At 36.3% G+C, this 22,495-nt stretch overlaps 1 protein-coding gene across 3 annotated transcripts in view; it reads right to left on the reverse strand.

The window, feature by feature from the left end:
• Positions 1-22,495, reverse strand: part of BICC1 (BicC family RNA binding protein 1) — a 91,498-nt gene that overhangs the window by 19,906 nt on the left and 49,097 nt on the right. For 2 of the 3 annotated variants that reach the window (XM_071749213.1, XM_071749214.1), the window contains exons 4-7: positions 3,306-3,385; positions 1,985-2,143; positions 1,003-1,056; positions 117-311 (exon numbers count right to left, since the gene is read on the reverse strand). In XM_071749213.1, coding sequence (XP_071605314.1) covers positions 117-311; positions 1,003-1,056; positions 1,985-2,143; positions 3,306-3,385 — 488 coding nt within the window. Of the gene's footprint in view, positions 1-116; positions 312-1,002; positions 1,057-1,984; positions 2,144-3,305; positions 3,386-9,802; positions 9,931-22,495 lie in introns of those variants that run through there. The other variant, XM_071749215.1, reaches the window with a different exon arrangement.

Below are 22,495 nucleotides of genomic sequence, written 5' to 3' on the forward strand. Positions count from 1 at the left end.
GGCATCAAAAGTAATGATACAATTGGTACTAATGAGGCAAAATATAACAAATATAGTCCTTAAATTTCTGAATTATGACTAAAGCATGCAGAAACCTACTTCAGAAGACACATTACCTTCACAGCACTTGTGTTATTTTGTGACCCTCTGACAATGACCGTAGCACCATACATTCGAGAGCGTTGTTTAAAGGAAACTGAAATATTATATGTCTGAGATATATGCAGAATTGTGGGAGAATTAGGATCTGGGATAGGTTGGAGAATTCCAGCAATAGGCAATTCAAACATGAGTGCCAATGGAAGCAGCTCCTACAACAACATTGAAGAGCAAATATTGAAAACCAAAATCATACCCACTAAAAACTTTAACAATTTCATAACTGAATCATAAGGTGTTGGTCAGGGATGATTATTATGATTTAATATATCTTCCACCCAGAGTTCATTCATAAAAACAGTACATCTTGAAATAGAAAAAGGAAACAAATTTTCCAGGGAAACAAGAGCTTTTTTGCTTTGCTTGGGCTTTTTGTTGAAGGTTTTTGTTTTTCTGGGTTTTGGTTTGTTGTTGTTGTTGTTTGTTAGTTTTTTGGGGTTTTTTTTGTTCCCCCCCCCCCCAAAAAAAAAATTCACAACAAAACTAAACCAAGAAAACCCCAGGATCTTTTGCAACTACATAGCAACAATAAACCCCAAGCTTCTAAAGGCCATCTGTGCAGGGTAAGTTGAAATGCAATTTTAAACACAGTATGTGAAACTTTATATCTTGCTCATGCTGCAGACTTTGTGTTCAAGATCCATCCTGGCCTAGTTAAAAATTTGGCCAGAATGTGAATCCCTGTTTTTACAATACCCTTGCATTTTTGTCATATGGATATTCACACTGTTCCTATATTTCTGCTGTCATATGACAGAGCCAGACAACCCTAGGGTTCTCAAAACTAATTAGTTTTCCTTTCAAGTGTTTCCAAGGGAACACTGTACTAAAACAGACTGTTACCCGAATTCTAACTCTTGCAGACTCCACTCCAGCTGGCTGTCCTGCAATAGACACCTGGAAGAGGAAGAATAAAGAAAACATAGCATCACATTTTTAAACAAGGCATTGAAAAAGCTATTCAGATATCTCTGTTCTTTTTAAAAAGAAAAAAAAAAAATTCAAATCAGTACTTATTTCACACCTGGTGACATTGTAAGGGCTCCCTAAACAGTAGCTGAAAAACTAAAACCAGTTTTAAAAATAATCTATAAATATTATAGCATCTTAAGCAACTAGAAAAAAAACAACACATGAAATAATACAGGTGTCTGGCTCAAATTATGGAATTCCCACTGTATACATGCTCTCAGTTCTCATATTCAACACCAATAGGTTTTCTTGAAAAGTTTTGAAACTCAGCAGCCATTAGGATGCACAAGATGAAATTCTAAATACAGTGATGAAAGACTTGAAAGCATTCCAGTAATATCAGCATTATAAAAGTAGTACAATTCAGGTTCAGTAACTTCTAATAAAGTTGAACTCTTACAATAGGACATTAACTTCTGATAGATATCCAAGTTTTTTTTTCAACTAAGTTACACCACAAGCCAAAAGCACAAAGAAATTGCTATGCTATATGTCAGATTTTGAACAAAAAAAATTTTGCTAAAGCAGTGTTTTTCATACTGCTTCTCTATCATTCACACTAAGTTGTTGACCTCTGTATGCTCAAAAAAATCTTAAGTGTTAAAAAATTGAAATTAATCATGAACCATTACAAATTATTTCCATCTGTTTTTGAAGATCTGCTCATATACGAAGTCCCATGCTTTCCAAAGAGAGTAAATACTAAAAATGGATTTCCCCAAGCATAAATCACTCAGCCCCAAAAAACTGAAATTGATGAAAGAGGTTTAGAACATTTAGAACATAAAGAGGTTTAGAATTCCTGTCTCAGGAATTACAGTATAAATGAGTTAAAATGTTAACCAATACTTACTTGGTTGCTTTTCTCTGCTTGATTATTCCTATTTGAGTCTGGAAAATGGATATGGCATCCTGTTTCCTCCATCACTTTTTTAATATTATTGCCACCTTTACCAATCACATGAGAATGTTCAGTATGTGAAACATCCATCTTCAAGGTTACCCGGTTGCTCTGGAAATCAAGCACCCATGATTAGATTGATTCACATCAGAACCCAAGCATTTTAGAGTGATGTAAGCTAAAGAATGACATTCAAAATTGTATTTCCCGAGTATTTTTGCAGAGGCTTAACTGTCTTAAATTCTGTTTTCAATATGCATCATAGTCAGATACTAGATCATTAAAATTTTCTTTTCTCTGAGGAAAAAACACGGAAATGAATGCCTCTAAAATACTTACTCATAAAATGTCTAAGGCTTTTAAAATGTGCCCTAGCTTTTATCAACTGTGACTTAAATGTCCTTTGGCCACCTACTCTAATTTATCTGAATTCCAGTTCTTTCAATTGCAGTCACAAACACCTGTCTGATCTGAAAGAACATGAATCACATGAAGAATTTGGCAAATCAAAAGGCCATGATATCTTAAATAGCAGGATTTTTTCCGCCTCCAAACACAATTTTTCTGATAAATTAGTTTTTAAAATACACGAATACTCTGCCTAGGGCTGTTTTTATAAAACTATATTTTTAACAGTCCATTGCAATTCTGTAAGTAATTGGTAAAAAAACCTGCACGTATCACTGGTTTGCTTCTTTTGGCAATCTCTATTTCGAGAACCAAAATTTGGTGTACAACTCCACAGAGGCTGTATATGCTGACTTAAAAGAGTTGCTTTTGGAACAAAAGAAAATCTGATGAATGTATGAAACTTCTGGCCAAATTTTAGACATTTTAGAAACTTCAGCCGTAACATTTCAGAGTATAAGGATACAGTAACAGTTAAAACCAGAACTGAGTAAATGCTTCTAAAATTGAATTTCAAAACCAAAATTTTAGATTCACTTTATACACTGTTTACAGTGAAGCTGTATTTCTGATTTTAAAGTTAAAAAGCCCTAAAACTAGGTCTGCTTTTAGCCACATAGCTGAAAATACTACTTTATATCATTCAGATGTGGAAAAAGTGTTTTAAGCAAGAATTTTCTTGTTGCATATTTAAATAAGTGTGAATATACTAAGTATCAACATCCAGGAGGGCTTTGCCTTTGCCTTATTAGGGGCTTTGCCTTTGAGTGTCCATAAACATCTTCCTTTTAAATGAGCCCACTCAGAGATCAGTGTCCCCACCATAAAATTAGTGGTTAAGATGTCATTCCAAGTTCTTTCTTACTTTTGTGTCCAAGACAGACATTATTTTCTCTTTTGCTTCTTTAACATTTTCTTTTTTTCCAGAGACTTTAATATGGGGATCTATAAAAGAAACAAAGGCTTGTAAGAAAATTACAATAAAATAAGTAACAATTTCCTCACTGCTTAAATAAATTTAAATCTATTATTTCTTGTCCAGCAATAAGTTGTACCACCAACCTTTGGGGTGCCACTAAAACCCAAGCGTACTGTTCCATTCCTTCAGCCCCACTATCAGGATTACCAGATGAATTTATTAAACATCATAACAAACTTAAAATAAATAGAAATCTAATGCCAAATATACATCACAGTATTAAAAACATTGTCAGCAATGCAATTAAAAAGGTAGCCATAGTCTCTTTTCAAAAAAATAATAAAAGACAACTAGGTTTTCAACAGCCTTTTTCAAGCTTAACAAACAATCTCTAAAAAAAACCCCAGACACCATGCAAATATTAAACTCAACCCCACATTCAAATTTGCTCTCTTTAATTAATCTCTGGAACCTTTATGAGGGTGCCTCCACCCAAAGTTTTCTGATTGAAGTATTCAAACAAAATTTAAATTATTAATCATAACTTTGAAGTGTCAAATATATAAATTAAGGCTAGCTACTAAGCTATATACCCAGGAGGAGCACTAGCTGATGGTAGTTTCTCCCAGTGTGATCTAAAATATTGATTCTACAACACATTTCAGTTTACATTATAATTTTCAGATCACTTATCAATTACTCAAATTAGTGTGAAAAGACACATTAGATAGTTAAGCAGCACCATCTGGTGTCCAGAAGCATAAAGTGCCACAGTGCAAAATCACTGTCCACCCATTAAATATAAGTTCAATTAAAACAAACAAAAAAATCCTCAACTACCACCCAATTTTTTAAATATCAGAAACAAGGATATGCTTTTGCAGGTGATACCTATTTCTCTCTCCCCAGTTCTTGAGTCCTCTGCCCTTTTACAGTTTAACACTGATTTTTTTCCTGTAACGGATAAACTGTTCTCTTCCCCCAAAATTCTAAACCCTCATCTAGAAAATGAATTAATTTCAATTCATTATCCTAGACAGATAGTACATTAGGGTATATAAAAATAAATATATATTGCCAATGACAGAACAAACATAGCAGTCACACCACATATCTGCCTTTCCCATAATCTCAATGACTGAAATCACTACTAAAGAACTAACCAATAATACTACTTCAGATTGTAAACCTGTTGTATTCAACTGAAAACTGTCCCATACCTTAATACTCTTTTCATTCCAACAATAAAAAACCTCAAGTCTTTACTGCTGGGAAGTACTGAGTACATTCAGCTGGGGATACAGAAATGCTACAGTAATGCAGTATTCACTGCCACATTTCATGAAAGTCAAAATTGCAGCATTTTGAGTTCTGAGAAAGCAAGAATATTTCCTTTTTAAAAATGTAGTTGCAAAAACATAGTAAGCACTTAGAACCTACAGAAGCTACTCAAATCTGCTGTGTCAGCCTTTTCACAATGGAGCAAAACATAAAAAAACCAAAATCTCAAGGGCAATATTTTTTTTTCACAGTAATCCATGTGGTTCTAATGTGTTTAAAGCTGTGAATAATATTTGAAGTGCATGTTGCAGGCAGAAATTCCCAGAAGCAGATTCTAGCACACTCTGTATGCTCCAAGTGGTCTTTAGAGGCAATCAGGAAAAACATAAAATTAGACCACCTCCACTTTGGGGTTGTGATTTTCACATAGTTGTTAACATTATATTGTGATACAAATTTGAAAAATATCTGAAATAAGCCTGGCATCCTCGTAGTACCAGAGATTACTACCATTCCACAGTATTATTTATTTCATAATGGGTGCAAATACATTTTAGAATACCTATTTTTTCCATTTCTTACTCCAGTTGGACTCCTCTTTTTTTGTTGATACAACAGCTGCAGCAAAGAAATCCCTACATTTCTACATTTAACCTTGTTTTGTTCATTTCAGAAAATGCAATTATTCACTTTAAAAACAAAAGCAAAGAAGAAGCCCAAAACTACAAAAAAGAATCCACTGCCAATTCTAAAATATGCTATAAAAATCTTTCAAAATTGGCTTTAAGTACCATCTCCTTACTTGACTTCTTTTCAATGACACAGTGGTTGGTAATAGATACGAAGCAACTTGGTTTTAAGTTAACAGAATTCTTCCCTTGAGACTCACTCACTCTTTCCTTCAAAGAAACACAATTTAGAAAAGACATCCATATCAAAGTTTTCCATGAGTTACTTGCAACTAAGAGAGTTTGAATTCTTTAAAGTGGCTTTGCAGGAATGGAAAGCACATTGGAATTATGTACGATTTTCAGGAAAACCAGCAGGTACCCAAATAATACTGAATCAATGAACAAACTGATCATTTCAGGAACTGCTTAAAAATTCAAAGGGGCAATTAGAATATAAGGTCTGATTTTCCATCTATTATGCATCCTTGCATTTCTTAAATGAACCTCTCTATGGAATTAATTAGCTTGATTGCACTGCAATCCCTCTAGAAAATGTAGAGTGGAAAATTGTTTGCTCTAATGGTTCCTCAGATTCAACCACCTTGATTTGTGACATGGGTTGTACTTGGAGATTAAAGAACCCTTAGTGTTCAAAAGTGTCTTCCAGTGAAGGTCCATATAAGCCAAGCAAATCACCTATTAGTACACCAACTCTTTCTGTGCCCAACCCTAAATACTCTAATTTGACCATCTGGTAAGAAAAATAAACCAGAGAAGCTGGTTTGGTTTTTTTTTGGTTTTTTTTTTTTTTTTTTTTTTTTTTTTTTTTTTTTTGGTTTATTTGTTTGTTTTCCTGGATAAACTTTTATTTTCTAAGTAAAGGACTGTTTCTTTTTTTAAAACACTATAGCACAGGCAGATTTATCAGAAGATAATCAAAAGGCAAACTTCTCCTAAACTTCTTAGAAGCCCAGTCCAGATCAGGCGTGTTTGACCCCAGACAACCCTCTGGTAAACAGAGGAAACCTGTAGTGAAATCTGTTCCATTCAGTCACCCAGCAGAATTCAGTTTACCTTCAGTTTCAGCTTTCTGGTTAATCTAACTATTTTGTGGAAAAGCCTGAAACTGGGTATTTGAAAATTGTTTTCAGCATTTCTGATTAGGAATGAGTATATAATGCCTTTGCATAATAGTACAAAGGAATAATAAAAATTAAAACAGTTGACATCAGCTTTTTAAATGTTTTCTGAAGCTGCTATTACCTTTTAATACCCTTTCCACAAATACAGAGACAAACACATTAAAAATGGTTCCAGACAATTTGTTACTTTTTGGCACCAAAAGCTCAAGGTGTTCAGCACTTCTGTAGGACAAATTATGTATGTTTGCTATTTTATTTACATTACACTATGGACAAAAAACCTACTTATTCCAAGGATTTACAACTATGTTTTTTTAATTTAGAAAAAAATAACTTTCTTGCCTTAGTACTGAGACAAAAATACTTGTTGGATAAAGTGCTACATTTAATACTTAAAATGCCTGCAGGGTGTGGTTGTAGCAAACCAAAATAATCAGCACTCTTAAAAGTCTGAAGAAGAGTGTCATGCCTAAAGGTATAACAGGTGTAATGTACGTATAGTATTGTGAGTACACAAATGCATAAATTCACCCTCCAGTCAGTATCTGGAGTGATCAGATTGAGCACAGTATCTGCAGAACACCCATTGAACAAGATCAACTGATTCCCACAAAAATGGCTCTTGGTGAGTCTAGGGCTGTAACAATGATATTTTTATCCAAAAGATAACCAGATCAGATCACCAAGACATTATGCCATTCTTTACCCTTGAGAGCCACTGATTTTGGTCTCTAATTTTACTGTGGGGAGGGAGGAAAAAGAAAAAATAGAAGGGGAATACATTTTTTTTGTTTGTTTTGTTTGGTCTTCTTTTATTTGGTTGTGTGTTTGTTTTGTTTTAAAAGCTTTTGACCCCAACTGGGAGTATATTCCAAATAAAACTAGAGTTACAGCAAAGAGCAGATGCCTACCATGAATTGAGACACAATTGAGATGCTTTACAAACTATTTGCAAACAGAACAATGGTTTCAGAATAACTCTGCAGGCTAAATGCATAAAGGCTCTCACGCTCTTAATACAAATGTAGTATCAGAAACTGGAAGAATTTGTCTAATAAGAACCAACATTAGTATCTTGCAAGATATAAAAATTTTACTTTATAGCAACCTATCTTTTAACTGATTTTGATGGACAGCATATTTTTCCAAAAGAACAGAAAGATTTAACAGAATCACACCACCACTGTCCCCCCTCCCCTTAAGAACGACAGAATATTTACATAAATAAAATAGCTACAGTTACACAACAGAAATTCACCAGTTTTCGTTTTGCCAGATTCTTGCCTTCAAGTGGCATTTTATTGCTGCTATCAAATTCCTCACTCTCTGCAGAGTTTCCACATCCACAGCTATACCAGCAAGCCTCCAGCTTTTTTGCTACTACAGTGTACAACATTTCAGTAAACAAAATAAAACTCCTCCAAGCAAGAATATATTTGTGCCAGTACAAATGCATCTGCACTAACTTTTGCTAGGCAAAATAACTAAAATAATTAAGACATTTACCTGTGTGTGCCTCTCCTGCAAACAGACATTACGTTTAACTTCTGGGCAAATACTTCAGATCATAGCCATGCATCCAGCTTGTTTATAGGATGAACTTCTTTTACTTTACTTAAGTTACAGAAATGCCACTAGTCCAAAAATATCTAGACAACTGGGCAAAACCAGGGCAGATGAGAGTCATCCTTAATAAGCAACTCATTAAGATCTGAATAGCCCATGAATTTTACTAAAAATTGAGCCATTCAAGGAAAAACAAAGGCAAAAAAGACCTAGCAATTTTAAGTATGAAAATATTTGCCCCAAACTTACTAGCAAAACCACACTAAGCTGTATGAGAAGTCAAAATAAGGAGAGAAAGCCAAATCAACACATTTAAGTCGGTAGGCTCTCAACTGAAAGCATATTCTTTAATCTACAACAAGATGAAACATACATCTATAAAACAAATTAATTAATAAAAAAGTCAACCTGGACCTCATATTAATACAGAAAAAAAAGGATAGCTGAAACAATTTATTTAATGCTTCCAAATAAATTAGGAAATACTCTGTACATCTGTTAAGAGTGAATATTCACTGTCCAAACTAGATGGACTGATTATAGCTAAGATTAACTTGAAAAAGGCTCAACTTATTCCCAGGGAGGAAAACCACTGAGGCTAAAAGCATTCAGCAAATACAATTAAGGTCATATACAAAGTATGCAATTGAATAAGAAAGGGAATATGTCACTTGGGCCCTTCTTGCTGTTGGCTTATCATTCTAAGAGAATTCTCACCCTCTCTCCAATGCACCTCAGTGCACTTCATCTCCCAATATATAAGCCACAGAAGAAAAAAAGCTACCCAAATGAAGGCAGAATGCAATGGACATTTCTTACTGCAGACTTGTTGTGTATCCTCAGAGGTATCGCTCAAACATATGTTTGGCTTTTTTGTTTTGAGTTTAAGGGATTTTTTTGTAGTTTGAATTAGACTGCAGCAGCACCATCCTTGGATGCCATTTCAACCACCTCACTTAGGCATGATCAAAAACCTATCCAAAGCATCACAAAACTCACTATTAATTGCTTGCAGCCGATGTTGTCTTCAGAGCAGACAAAGCCTGAGGCTCTGGGCATTCTAGGGGAAGTTTGCTGTGGACAAACAGCTGATTATGAAATGTCCTGGTGAAGAGCTAGAGCCACTGCCTATATTTCTGCACACATTTGAAAGACTCTGTCTTCTCAGAACTTAGTGACTGCGAACTGTCCCCTTTACTGGCATCCAACTCCAAACCATGTTAGAAGAATTATTGTTCTACTCAGAGGAGGGTGCTGTCATGTAGTCACCTGAGGAGCATTAAATATCAGAGCTTTGTGTTTCAATCTCTCAGCACTAGAACAACTGTATGATGGTGAAGCCTACCATCCCCCTTCTTACTTCTCTCCATCATTTATAAAAATACATATATACACAAACAGACACACAGATATTCATGAAGACACTCAGTAAAACAGTATCAACCTTACAGAGACAAAACTGAAGAAATGCTTTGCAATACAGGGTGAAACAGGGAAAAGAATCTTGTTTCTCAAATATTTCATACTTTCAGTAGTTCAAAAGAAAACTTTAAGACCTGAAACACTGAATAAAGTGGCTACTTAGAGGGAAATAGCTGTTTGATGTAGCCTTCAAAAAAAGAAATAAAATGAGGTTTACTCCTACATCAAATCATAGCTGAATCCCCATATTTGAATCTCTCAGCAGCCTTTAAAAACCCCAGCAGAACACTGAAAATTCAGAATATCCTGAATTAAGTTAAAAATAGCCAGAAACTTCTGATAAGCTTTTAAAAAATATTACCTGTGCAACTTATTATTTTTGCAGAAATAAGCTACTGATGGATTTCAGACCCAGTGACAGCAGAAATGAAGTTGAAAAGACTTCTCTTAAAGCACAAGCAAAGAGGTAAAACAAGGAAGAGGTAACAAAAATATAAGCAGCAATTAAACAGAAAAGTGACAGTATTTGAAGGGAGAAGGGCAAGGCCAAGGTGGAGAAGAAGAAAACCTGAAAAGAAGAAATGAGAATAAATTAATTGTAATCATCCAGAGTCCATTTCAGTTACACAATTTTAGTTTCTTAACACCATAATTAGCTTAAATTGTATATTTTACTTTTTCTAGAAAAGGTCATTAGAGGCATTTTATAAGTGCATTCAGACACTGAAAGCCACATGCCATGCTGCAATTCTGCTACTTCTTTTCCAGTTGCTCTTCAGCCTTTAGCCACCCAAAGCCAGGCAATCTCAGCAGGACACAAAATCTGCTATGTGTCATTTTTTTCAGCATGTAACCAATAAATTCATGGTTCATTACTTAAATGCCTCTTGCCATTGTATCTCAAAATACAAACACAGAACCACAACCCCTGGGAAAGAAAACAAAAAATAAAGGGAAGAAAAAAAAGCCATAGTACTATCAGATCAACTCAACAGAAGACTTAAGAAACAACCCACAACATTCCTATCAAAAATAACATCATTATATCATCAGTGCACACATATCTATATTCAAGGCTACAATTCTGATGCACAAGCCTCAAGATAATTTTGGTTTCTTACATGCACATTTGACAAAAAAAGACAATGTAACTGTGTTTTCCTAAATAAAAGCCATCATAATATCCAACTTTTGAGCCTAAATGCATGCCCCAGGCTCAATCTTCTTCACAAATTCTCCCACATCCAAACCCACTACACTTTGCATCTTTATGCTTTACAATTAGTGCTGAGCCTTTTACTGGTTTGCTGCTCTGCCTGCATTCCCCTCTGTGAGCTGGTTTTTATACAGCCACTGGGTAATCCTCCTCCTGTGGTTGGAACAGGAGGCTGCAGCTGCCATGCAGCAAAGATTCCTGTACTAGGTACACCTGAGTGACCATCTTGAGAATCAGGATGAAATTCAGTGCTATCAAAAAGCTGGAAACAGCTTGTTCTAGATAGGACATCAGACACTAAAATAGGACACTAGATAGGACATCAGACTAAAGCCAAAAATAGTTCAACATGAAATTTTTTTTTTTTTACAATTACAAAAAGTCTATTACTCCGTCTGCCTTAGTATCACATTTCTACAGAGTGAAATAGCTTCTCCCTGTCAAAGTTTTCCTTCCCTATATTATTATATTTTCCACGGTTCTTTCAGCTGTGTTTCTGTGTGAATGCACAACACCAAGCACTCAATCAGCTGCCCAGGAAAGAACTGCAATGAACACACTGTAAAGATGCAACAGCTCACACAGGAGCAGAACACCCTGGTGAGGCAAAGAGCCTCTGCAAGAGCATTAGGTTACAGGAAGGATCTGATGAGCTAGTACTGAAGGCCCAGCAAGCAGCAGCTCAAAAGGCTAGAGGCAGGAGTAGTTACAATTAGAAAACATTAGAAAATATTTATGATATGCCTGAAAAAAACACCTGAATGTCAGGTATTGCCTTTTAAATCTGAATATTTATCCTAAAGTGTTCCCAGATGACTTTTCTCTGCATCTCTTCTGTCCACCTGTCTCTATCCAGTGTTGCCACAGCAAAAATCACCTCTAGAAAATTAGGCACCTGTTGAGTGTCTGGGTGATGCAGATTTTACAGTTTTTCTGAAAAAATGCCTTTAGAGTTTTAGTATGGGGAGCACAGAGTGGAAGACTGCCAGTGCCTAGTTTACATGTAAACACAGTATGAAGCACATTGCAAGGTATCAAGTAATGGCTAGAAACTCCTAAAAAAAAAAAAGTAAATAAAAACCCCCACAAACCAATGTGTCAGCCAGTTCCATTTTTTACCGAAAGATTGACAAATTCATATTCCCAAGTAATTCAATAACGATGACAAGAATTTACATTATGACATTTCTAGGCTTGAAATTTCAGTTTGACTCAGTTGCTGCCACACACTCTCACTGGATGTTGAGCCCTGTGATAATTCTCTTCACATTACAACTGGGTTTGTATTTTGGCTTCCCCTTATCTGCCCGAGCATAAGGATAGTGATGCTCTTCACAGCAAGCACAGCAAGTCTGAGCCAAAACCAGGAAAGCCCAAAACTTTGTTCCTACTCAGAGGAGTGAGTACAGTTCAAATCATTCTGCTGAAAATTTGAAGTACCCTGCCCACCCACCCACTCCTTTGCTACTTATATTTTGTTTCCTGAAGTAATTCAGAAATAGGACCGCAAATGTATCTCTCTGAGCTGATGATACAAATTCACTATTTTCCACTTTCCTGCAGAACCAGCATTCCTTGTTGTAGGCACACAAAGCACTCAGCACAGAAGAATCAACAAGCTAAATGCAAACGAGAGAAAATGCTCAAGTAAATGTGATTTTCTTTAAAAGCTCAGTTAAGCAGGCAAAGTGGGGTGAATTGATCTAGCTGGTTTCTGAGCTGGGAGCAATCTGGAGGTTTGTTTAAATAACTCCAGCAAATGAAGTATTTGCTGCCAGCTGCTGGTGCAAGGGATGCTGAGGATTTGTGCATGTCTAACTGCTCAGATCAAGAAGAATCAACATAAACTCCTGCAGCCAAGTTTCAAATGGCCTGGGACAGTCTCTCTGTTCATTTATTTATTGCAAAACAGAAAGGAATCATCTATGCTTGGATCAGCTCCTCCAGAAACAAACGAAGTAAACAAGCTTGTGATCTAAACACAACTGTTCTTTAATTTTTAAAGTACACAATTACAGGGTTGGGGAAAATTTTCTTCAGAATATGAGGAGCTGTATGAACTGACAGTTTCTCATTTAGAGAAAGTTAACAAAAAGCAGATGTAGCTCATCATCCAGCAACTGCAATACATGCTGTAATTAATCTGGCATTCCAAGAATTAAACACAATGTCAGCAAGAGACTGGCTTGAAAACTTTAAGTCAATTATGCACTGATTGCCTTAGCAATTGCAGACAATATTTACCATTTATACAGCTGAGTTAAGCAATAGTCAAAAAACTGGAACTGGTAGCCTGTAGGTTGGTTAGGAAGCTTAGCAGTGAATACCTCAGGTGAGTATTTGGAGAACTATTAAAACTATGAGGATTCTTCTCCTTGATACAGCCACAAGCCAAACATAATAAACACAGAAAACAGATTGAATTTTCCAGCTTTATACCTCAGTCTGATGGGAGCAGCCATTAATGCAAAAGAGTAGATATTCTGTATGACTATATGCACTTCAGATTGCAAATGATACAGATACTGTCAATCTTGGCAAGTTAGAGAAAAAAATAGACTAGAATATAATGAGGTATGGAACATTTGGACCTTCAGATAGACAATATGTCTACTTAGAAAAAGGGAGCAGTGAGATACTGAGAAACTCAGAAGTCATCTTTGTTTCAAGTTCTATACCCTCAAAGTAAAAAGGTTAAAAAAACCAAACAAAAAAACCCAAGTGTTAGCTTTGCACTAGTTGTTTCTCTGCAGAGAAAAACAAACAAACAAAAAAAACAAAAAACCCAAAAAAGTTACAGCACCTTTCCAGCATCTCCTAAAAATCTATCAGGTCCCATCAACTTCAGCCAGGAAATCACAGAGCAACAGCTGTGGACAAACAGACATCTGAAAACTGTCCCCACAGCTTAAATGTCTAAATATTTGTAAGAGCAAAGAAATTTTCTGTTAAGCATAGAAAAGTCACAGAATCAAATTATAGCTCACAAGTACAGTAAAAAAAAAACAAAAAAAAAAAAAAAAAAAAAAAGGTAAAAATTGTTAGTGTAATCAAAGATGCAAAGAAAAAAAAAAAGTGGAAGAAGAGAGTCATGTTCAGGGTTGTTTTTTTTTATTTCTCTGAAGTTACCAAAGGCATATCTATAAGGAGGTCAGTTCATGTTTGCAATGCTCCCCATGAGCAGTACCCACAGGCAAAAAGCTAACATGAGCTTAACTTTGTACTGGACTCCATTACAACAGAAAAGGGAGATGAAAAATACACACAGGAATGGATTTTGCACATGTCTAGCTTAGTGTAACACTTCAAATCCATTGCTAAAAAAACTCAGTGGGAAATGTCTGAATGTTTGGCATTAAAACATTTTAAGCAAGTTCCACAAAACAGTTTGCATTTTCTTGAGGCCAAATATATTCTCAGCTTACTTTCTTGGCTATTATTCTCCTCCAGAATTGCAAAACTAAGCAGTTTACACTACTTGACATTGCACTGGCCACAAATCTAGTAAGCTGGATGACAGTTGGACCAAAATGTAATCCTTTTTATTGCTGTCTTGTTTTACTTGCACACATTTTAATTGTTTTGTGATTTTTACAAGAAAGTGCCAATATTCTCAGGCCCCATGGACCCGAAATTAATATTTTGCATTCCCAGTATTTAAAATCATAAATATGTTTTGATGCAAGACAAGATATCTGTTAAATGTTTAACAAATTGAAATTGCAGTAATTTAAATTGCATGGAAGGACCACAAAGATATTAGAGATGAGAATAGTGATTGATAATTCAATCACTGGTCTAGAATAGTCATAAAAGTCTGTATCAATACAGTGGTGTTTACCAGTTTTTGCCCAGGATATTAATTAAGGAAAAGCTTGAGAAATATGTCCAATCTCATTTCAAACACTAGGATATATACTGGAAGTATGTGACAGACACACTGGGCTGTAATCCCCTCTCTACTTCTTTGAATATGCATTTTTACCCAGTGCTTTCCCCACACCATCTTTCTACCCCTTATGTTTCTCATTATCTTTATACCATCTTCACCACTTACTCTTTAGCATCTTTCTCCTTCAAAAGCCTTAAGACCCCTACCTTAGCTTGTGTTTCCTGCTGAATCTCATCTACCTGTTTCCAAGCACCTCAGGCTCTCCCTCAGTTCTTCCTGTGTCTCTCACTTCCCCCATTCCACTTCTTTCCCAGCTCTTCCTTTCCCACAGATTTCCTCCTATTAACCAGAGCTCACTTGCTTTTTCCTTTCACAGGAGTTCATACAGGGAATACGTGTTGCCAGCAATCCTCAGTGGCAGCTGATGATCACTACCAGATGGTTCCTGTCTCAGTAGTTTCTTAAACTACCAATTCAGCATGTTCAACTGCTGCCACACAGACAAAACTACAGGCAACCAGAGTTGTCAAACGTTTGCCATAAAATAACAACTATTCTGTAACTGCTAAAAATTAAGTCTGGGTGGGGGCGGGGAATAAATCATAAGAACGCTCTTTATGCCCTGGATTTTGTTCTCTTTAGATCTGACTTGCTTCACAGGAAATTTTAGTCTTGACAAATAATCAAGGAATAAAATTACTCGAATAGTTTATACTGAGTTAAGTTTTTACAGATGACAAGTTTAAAATTTTAAAAACCATATTATAGTTATTTTTCAGATATTCCCTCCTACTGAGTACTCAAGAAAAACCGTATGATTCAAATTATAATTTCCAGAGGAAGTCATTAGACTTTACATCAATGATGGTTTTGTATGTTTGCACTTGGTCTTTGGCACAGACTCCCTCTATATTTAGAATGCAAACAGTAAAGAACGTTTGAAACCAAAGCAATTTAAAAGAAATAACCCCAACTTTGTTTATAACACAGAGATTTGAAGAAACAGGATGATATTCACTTCCACTGTAATTCTGGAGAATTTAGAGCAGTTGCATCAATTTGAAGAGGGCAATGCAGTAGCCAGCCCTCCCTGCAAGTCAGCACGAAAGCTTGGAGCATCAGGTGAGGCACTTGCTTTCTTCAGGGAAGACTGTAAGGCAGTTACAGAAACACAGTACTCTAAAGACTAAGGAAATTTATCAGCTACAGATCATCACACATTAAGTATTATTCCTTCAGAGTATTACGCTGTCGTGTTCTCCCAGCAATATTGGTGGGCATATATATATTTTTTTAAAACTGTGACAAGATCCTTAACTGTTTTTCCACTATATGTCTGCTTCATGGTTCTGGAGCTTCTTAGCCTCCTTCACTCAAGCCATTTTTGTTCCAAATCAAAACACAAATTTGAATCATGTTTACCAACCTAACACATCATTACCATTCACTGCCCCATGCTTAAGGCATACCTGATGTGCTCAAATTAGCATCTTCAGCCAGGCTTGCAGAATGTTTTTCAGAGTAGCATCAAATGTCTGCATACAACCATGCATTAAGTTGGCATTAAGAACTGCTCAACATCCCCTGAAACCCTCTGAACCACTAGGATTTACACACATGAAAACAGAAGTGAGTTATATTTCTAAAATATGAAGCATGACACTTCCCTTTTTTCAGCACTTCTCCAAACAAACAGTAAAATGTACACGCTGAAAAACAAAACAAAAACATACGACAGGCTTCAACTGACATTTGACACCAAGAGTTTATCTTCTTACAAAAAATACTGAAGAGTATGAGTAAACTTCTCAAAAGAGTACTAATGAGTGGTAATCTTAACCAGTAGATACTGTACCCAGCATAATTAGAAAATGGCATAAAATAACTGACAAAGTACTACTCCATCTTATACAGAACTTCCAAAACGAGGGCATTCTGCGTTATAGAGTATATAAGCTGTTTACTGTTATTTCATGCATAATTTTTAAAAGCTACATAAGATAACCTTGTTGATTAAATAGATTCATTTTTGCCTAAGGGGAAATGCAAAATTGCATTAGTTTTACTGCAGAAAGGTCAAGCATAAAAATAAGTTTAATACCTTTCTGAGGAACAGAAAACACTGGCAGCTTCCCAGACTGTACCACACCTGACTGAAATTTTATTTTATGAAGCAACCGAAGATAAGAAATTCTCTTTCACAATCAAACCTTGTTAGTATTTCAAGAAACACTACAGGACATCCTTTACCTCTTCACATGACTACCTTCAATATGCAGAAACATACTGTTGTGAAATTAACACGCGTATAAGGTATGAGCATCATTGAAAAACCCTCTATTAATATACAAAATTATCAGCTGGATAATTGTGTAACAGAATGAATATTTTTTCTTTTTTTTCGGTGAGGTCAAATAAAAGCTGCAAAAGAATTTGGTTCCACACAGAGAAATGACACACAATACTCAAACCAATCGTTTTGCTGTCATGGGCACCAACAAGGAAAAGGCATTCAAATGCTAGGCTTTTAACAAAACAATTGCTGAAATGGTATAAAGTCAGACCTACAACTTTATACCTTGGGAACCAAAAGCAAATAGATTCAATAAAAATTCTGCTGACAAAAGAGCACAGGCCTCAACAAAGCAGCAGTCCTGAATGCCCTCTCCGTCAGCAAGTTTGACACCAGGACATGCTGGGCTGGCAGGCTGAGCTGCCTAGCAGGTAGCTATGGAGGCAGAAGGGCAGACCTTAAGCATGCAGTAAGGCAAGAGAGATAAGACTACAAAATTCTGCTGCTTACAAGCTATGTTCTGTCTCCCTGATTTAATTTCTATCAAAAGCAGTTACCAGTCTTCCATTCAGGAGTACTTGGAAAATGACAACCAAGCCAGCTTTTATCATCATTTGCAACATAAGAGAATAAGGCTCTCCTAATGGTATGGCCTCCAAAAACCATTGTGCCTACTCCTGCTGTATGAAGTTGTCCCAAACTGATGCACTAGGATCCTGTTTCCACTTAAAAATGAGATTGATTCATGCTGACCTACATGTACCAAGTAGAACAATCCTCTCCTGAGAGAACAGGTTCCTACCATACAGTCAAAACCTCACCTCCACTTAGCCTGATCAGTTATTGCCAGGGGACTATTCCCCTTGCTCTGGAAAGGGTGGGCATCGAACACCACTGCAAGAGCCTAAAACAATCCTTGGTTTGGAAGCACGGATGGAGTTGCTGGCAGAGTTCCAGCTGGTATACAGTGTGCTATTTTCTTTCTAAGCAGCAGTGTGACATTGGTCAACTTGAACCCGTATCTCTATTCACCTGCACTGAAACTAATGCTTAGACAACAGAAATCAAAATCATGAACCAATACAAAAGTTGCCTGTGCTTTTAAGCACTTCAAGATGTAAGCACTTCAGAGGCTTGGGTACATTCTTATCTGCTCCACTTTTACATCCCTAGTTAGAGATGACAGAACAGGCTGGGGTTGTTCAGAAGCAGACAACATTCTGCACATTTTCAGTTCCTATCAGACTTAGGGTACAGCAATGTAGGATGACTGGCAAAATTTTCAAAAGCCTCTTAGCAATTGTCAAAAAGCTTTATACACCATTGCAGGTCTCCAAGCCTCCCTGTCCCCAGCCTCCTCCCCACCCACCCACCCCCCTTTTTTTTTTCTTTTTTTCTTTTTTTTAAGATAATTTTACTAATTTGGTTGAAGTCTTTCAGCACAGTTATTTGCCTCAAAAGTAGTATTACAGTAGCTAACTTGATTTTTTAGATTGTCTCATCAGCTTAAGATGCAAAGAAGAAAATGGTGGATTCCACTTGCAAGACAGCTTGCAGAAGACAAAGTTGAAGGAAAAACTGTGAAACCAAATTGTCAGGCAATGAACACCAGCAGTGCCCACTGCTGGCTATTGCTGACTTTCTTCTAATGTCTTCAGTGATGCCACATATCCTCCCCTCCTGACATTCTCTGAAAAATCATTTTGACATGTCACACACTTGGCTTGTCTTTGAGATATGCTAATGAAAAAGAGAATGTAGTAAATGTTTTGATAATAGAAACTAGCTTAAATTTTAGCTTAAAGTTCATGGCATGATTTTTTTTAAACAAAAGATAAAAGGAAAAGTAAAAATACATCAGACAAGGAGGAAAAAATAATACACAAACAGAACAGGAACCATTTTTTCTTCACTGACTTAAAATAAATCAGTAATGAGAGAGGAAAACCAGAAAAAACCCACAAACAAAATACAAACAAGCAAAAGCCCAATAAACCCCAAAACAAGATCAAATCAAAAAAACAAAAACAAAACAAGTGAAATTTAATACGAGCAGTTCAAGAAAGAAAAGCAATTAGGTGGGTAACTTCAGCAGATGACACAGCTAAAGAAGATCTGGAGAATGTAATCAGGAAAAAGTGGAAGAGGAATGAAAATATCAGAAGGAAAAGAAGAAAAAAGAGCAACAGATGTTCTATAAAAGCACCCCTTTTAAAAAAAGTGAACTGCAAAAGAGATCCCAGAGTTTTTCCTGCTTTGTAAGCTCTATTTACTTGGCTATCCCTCTTATCACCTTTTTTTAACAAAGTTTTCCTTGTTCCAAGTCTCTGAACTAATTGCTGCATAGAGCCACTAAGTTTCCAGGAGCTGAAATCACTCATATGCTGGTTGGTACCCAATTCTATTTCAAGGCTCTCCGTGCTTTGAATGCACACATGCAGCTGAAACTTCTGTACAGGTGCAATCAGCTCATATATACCCATTTCCTAAAGTTCCTAAAGAGCTCCTTAAATTACCATCAGCACACACTGCTGCTGAATAGCTCCCAATGCATTAAGCACTAAAGGTGTATACAAATATGTGGTAAAGCAGACTGAGTATCCAGTCTGAGTTAACATCTAGGGTTAAATCAGCTAGCAAATGCACAAAAACATCCCAACCCTCTCCAATAGCCATGGTTAGTTTTAAGCCAGCCTGGTTCCCTGTATGACAAAATAAGCACCAGTGACAGCAGAGCAAAGAGTGCTGGACAAGAACAGGGGAGCAGGATAAGTCAGTATTTGGAGGAGACCCTGCTTTGGAAGCATTTGTGGAACTCCAGCATCTGACTATCTAGTACTTGGCAATCTATTCTGAACTTTTGTAGCACTGAATAAATCTTTATAAGACAATTAATAGAATTCCTAAGGAGGAGTAACCATAACAGAGTGGAAAAGTATGTAGAGAGCAAAAGGGGAACAGACACACAAGTTAAGGCTACACAGTTTGACCTTTAATTCACTGGACTACAGAAGATCTGCAGTCTCTAGAACATGAGGTTTTGGTGTAGCCTTCAGCCCCTGTGCAAAGCCCAGCTGACCATGCCAGTGCCAATTGCTTTGCTACTGCTGGACTGGAATTGGTCAGTACAAAAGTGCTTCAAATTCTTTCCCTTTCCTCTCCGAAGCTTTAATGTTATGGAAGCTCCTTGTCAACCAGAACAAATGGCTTGCTTAAAGATGCTACATGAATATTTGTATCTGTGTGTTTTCTAAACACGTATTTTCAAAATGCTACCTCATCACAGGAGCAAGACTGCAGTATCTAGTGCTTGTTACAGTCAGGAATTGGCTGTTTCAGTCTTTATGAAACTGCTGAGAGTCAGTAATAGAATTTTTAATTCTAGCCTTCACAAAGAGCTACTTTAGCAATTTCATAGTAAACAAGAATTTTTACCTAGAAAATTGTTTAAATTTTGCTAAATCTAGCATTAGCATTTTGCAATTCAGTTTTCAGAATACATTTATGAAGTCTGAGTTAATGAACCACCATTATGATACTCAATATATAGTATTTTGCCATCATCAATTTAAAAGCTGCAATCAGCATCAGACAGAAAGGAAACAATCTAGTAGCTTGCAGGTCACTTACTGTTGGTGTTTCAGCTTTATCCTGTTAATTTTCTTCTGTAAAATCAGAAAGATTATGGATCTTATACAGAACTTAAACATAAAACCTTGCTGAACTTTTTTATGCACACCTTGTCTGCAAATTTTAATACCTATGTGTTGTAACAAAGGAAATATGTACTCTGTCCTTATTGTTATTTGGAAATAATATTCAACAAAAAACTGACAACAGCAGTGAGACCACCACATTAAGCTCTAAATGTTTCAAGACAGAATAATTTTTGAAATGGCAGAAACTACAACACAGCTAGAGATGTCTTCCTAACAATTGGGTTTTTTGCCTCATTTTTGGATGAAAGCTGATAATGACTAAAGGCCACAACATACATCCCACAGAATGTGATCCTACTGAAACTGTAGTCAAATTATACTGGAAAATTATGTGAAAAATCTGGTATCACTTGATTACGACAGGGTACAGAGCAGGGATGGGTGACAAGACTGCCCATCCGTAACTGGCTCTCCCCTCCTTGAATGACTCCTTATCAGGCACTTGGGTCCCAGCCAAGGAGACAGGGGAAGATAATATGTTCTGAGTGCAAGTCCCTGAAGAGTCAGTTGTTTGTTGCAAACTCTCCCTCTCCATCACAAGATGTCACTAAGCGAAGTTAAGAGTATGTTAAACACTTAGAATATTTTCCCTATATAAACAGCTGCTGGAGCTGCACATGGAAAGTTACAGAATTGCAAACAATTGATACCAAGTGTAAACAGCACCTAGAAACTACACTTTATTTCACAAGAAATAAGAACCTCTGTGTTAAGGAGTTCTTTGTACACATACATAATTCACTACCTTAGGTGTATACATACACACAACTTCCCAGATCAAAGCAAGCCAGAGAGTAAAAGTCAGACCCACCCTGCAGTCCACAGGCATTTGGGACATTTTTTCATAGCACACCATATTGCTAAATTGCCCAGTTTACAGCCCATCACTATCTAAAGCTTCTTTTAGCATAAAGACTTCTCAGGACAATCATTCCCACTGCAGATGCACTCAGTATGCCCAGCTATATTATACGTTCCCTCCTCTAAATTTTTAGTTTTATGGTCAGCTCCTAAGTTGTAGCTCTTTTATTTCCCCTGGTATTCAAATTAATTCCATATAGTGATAGACCTTCACCACACATCTAACATTATCTTCTCTTTGAGATCACTAATCTTAACTAAGAGGTTAAATTAATCTGCATATAAAGCTGCATCTCTAAGTAGCAATCCAGAATCCCAGCCAGCCATCTCTCTCAACCTCTCGTTTCATGGCCTTTCATCCATGCTTTTCATCTCTAGAACTAGGCTCATTTAAATTCAAATAAATTCAAATAATCTGCATTAAATTAAATGCAGATACTGCTTTATTTTTCTCCCCTCAAAAGAAAAAACTCTCCAGCCTCAGCTTCCTGAGGAGCTTTAGTTGTGTATCAATTCATGGCACCTCAGGCAGAAAGGATGCAGAAGGCAAACATCAGAGCAGAGGTTTTCAGAGATCTTATCACCCTCACATTACTATAAGCATGAATTCCACATGCAAATATAGACATACACTTGACACCTATATTTTTTTTCATTCTGAATTCCTTCCCCATTTCTCCTCTCTCAAGGGAGATTTTTTCCATGTAAATGGGAGGAAAAAAAGGATTTAAATTGATTTGTACCTCAATACCATGTGGGAAAGTACAGAGATTGAACCTCATTTTACACCATAAAAATGTTAGTAATCCAGAACCTTTCTGAAGAGATTGTTTTTCCTCCCATGAGACCTTCATTTACAAAGGTTAGCCCAAATCTCCACCTATACATTCGAAATATAACCTACAAAAAATTATTTGAACTCCACTTTCCTGGTTTTTAGGGTGAATCAGCATAAGCAGAAATCCATGCAATATTAAAAATCAATCCCAATTTCATTTTTCATGTAGAAAAATTAAGTATTACTTTAACACAGCAGCAGCTATCACTCTGAGAAGAAAGTTAGAAGGCTTATT

The sequence above is a fragment of the Heliangelus exortis genome, chromosome 7 (assembly GCF_036169615.1).
Source record: "Heliangelus exortis chromosome 7, bHelExo1.hap1, whole genome shotgun sequence".
In the NCBI taxonomy this organism is placed as follows: Eukaryota; Metazoa; Chordata; class Aves; order Apodiformes; family Trochilidae; genus Heliangelus; species Heliangelus exortis.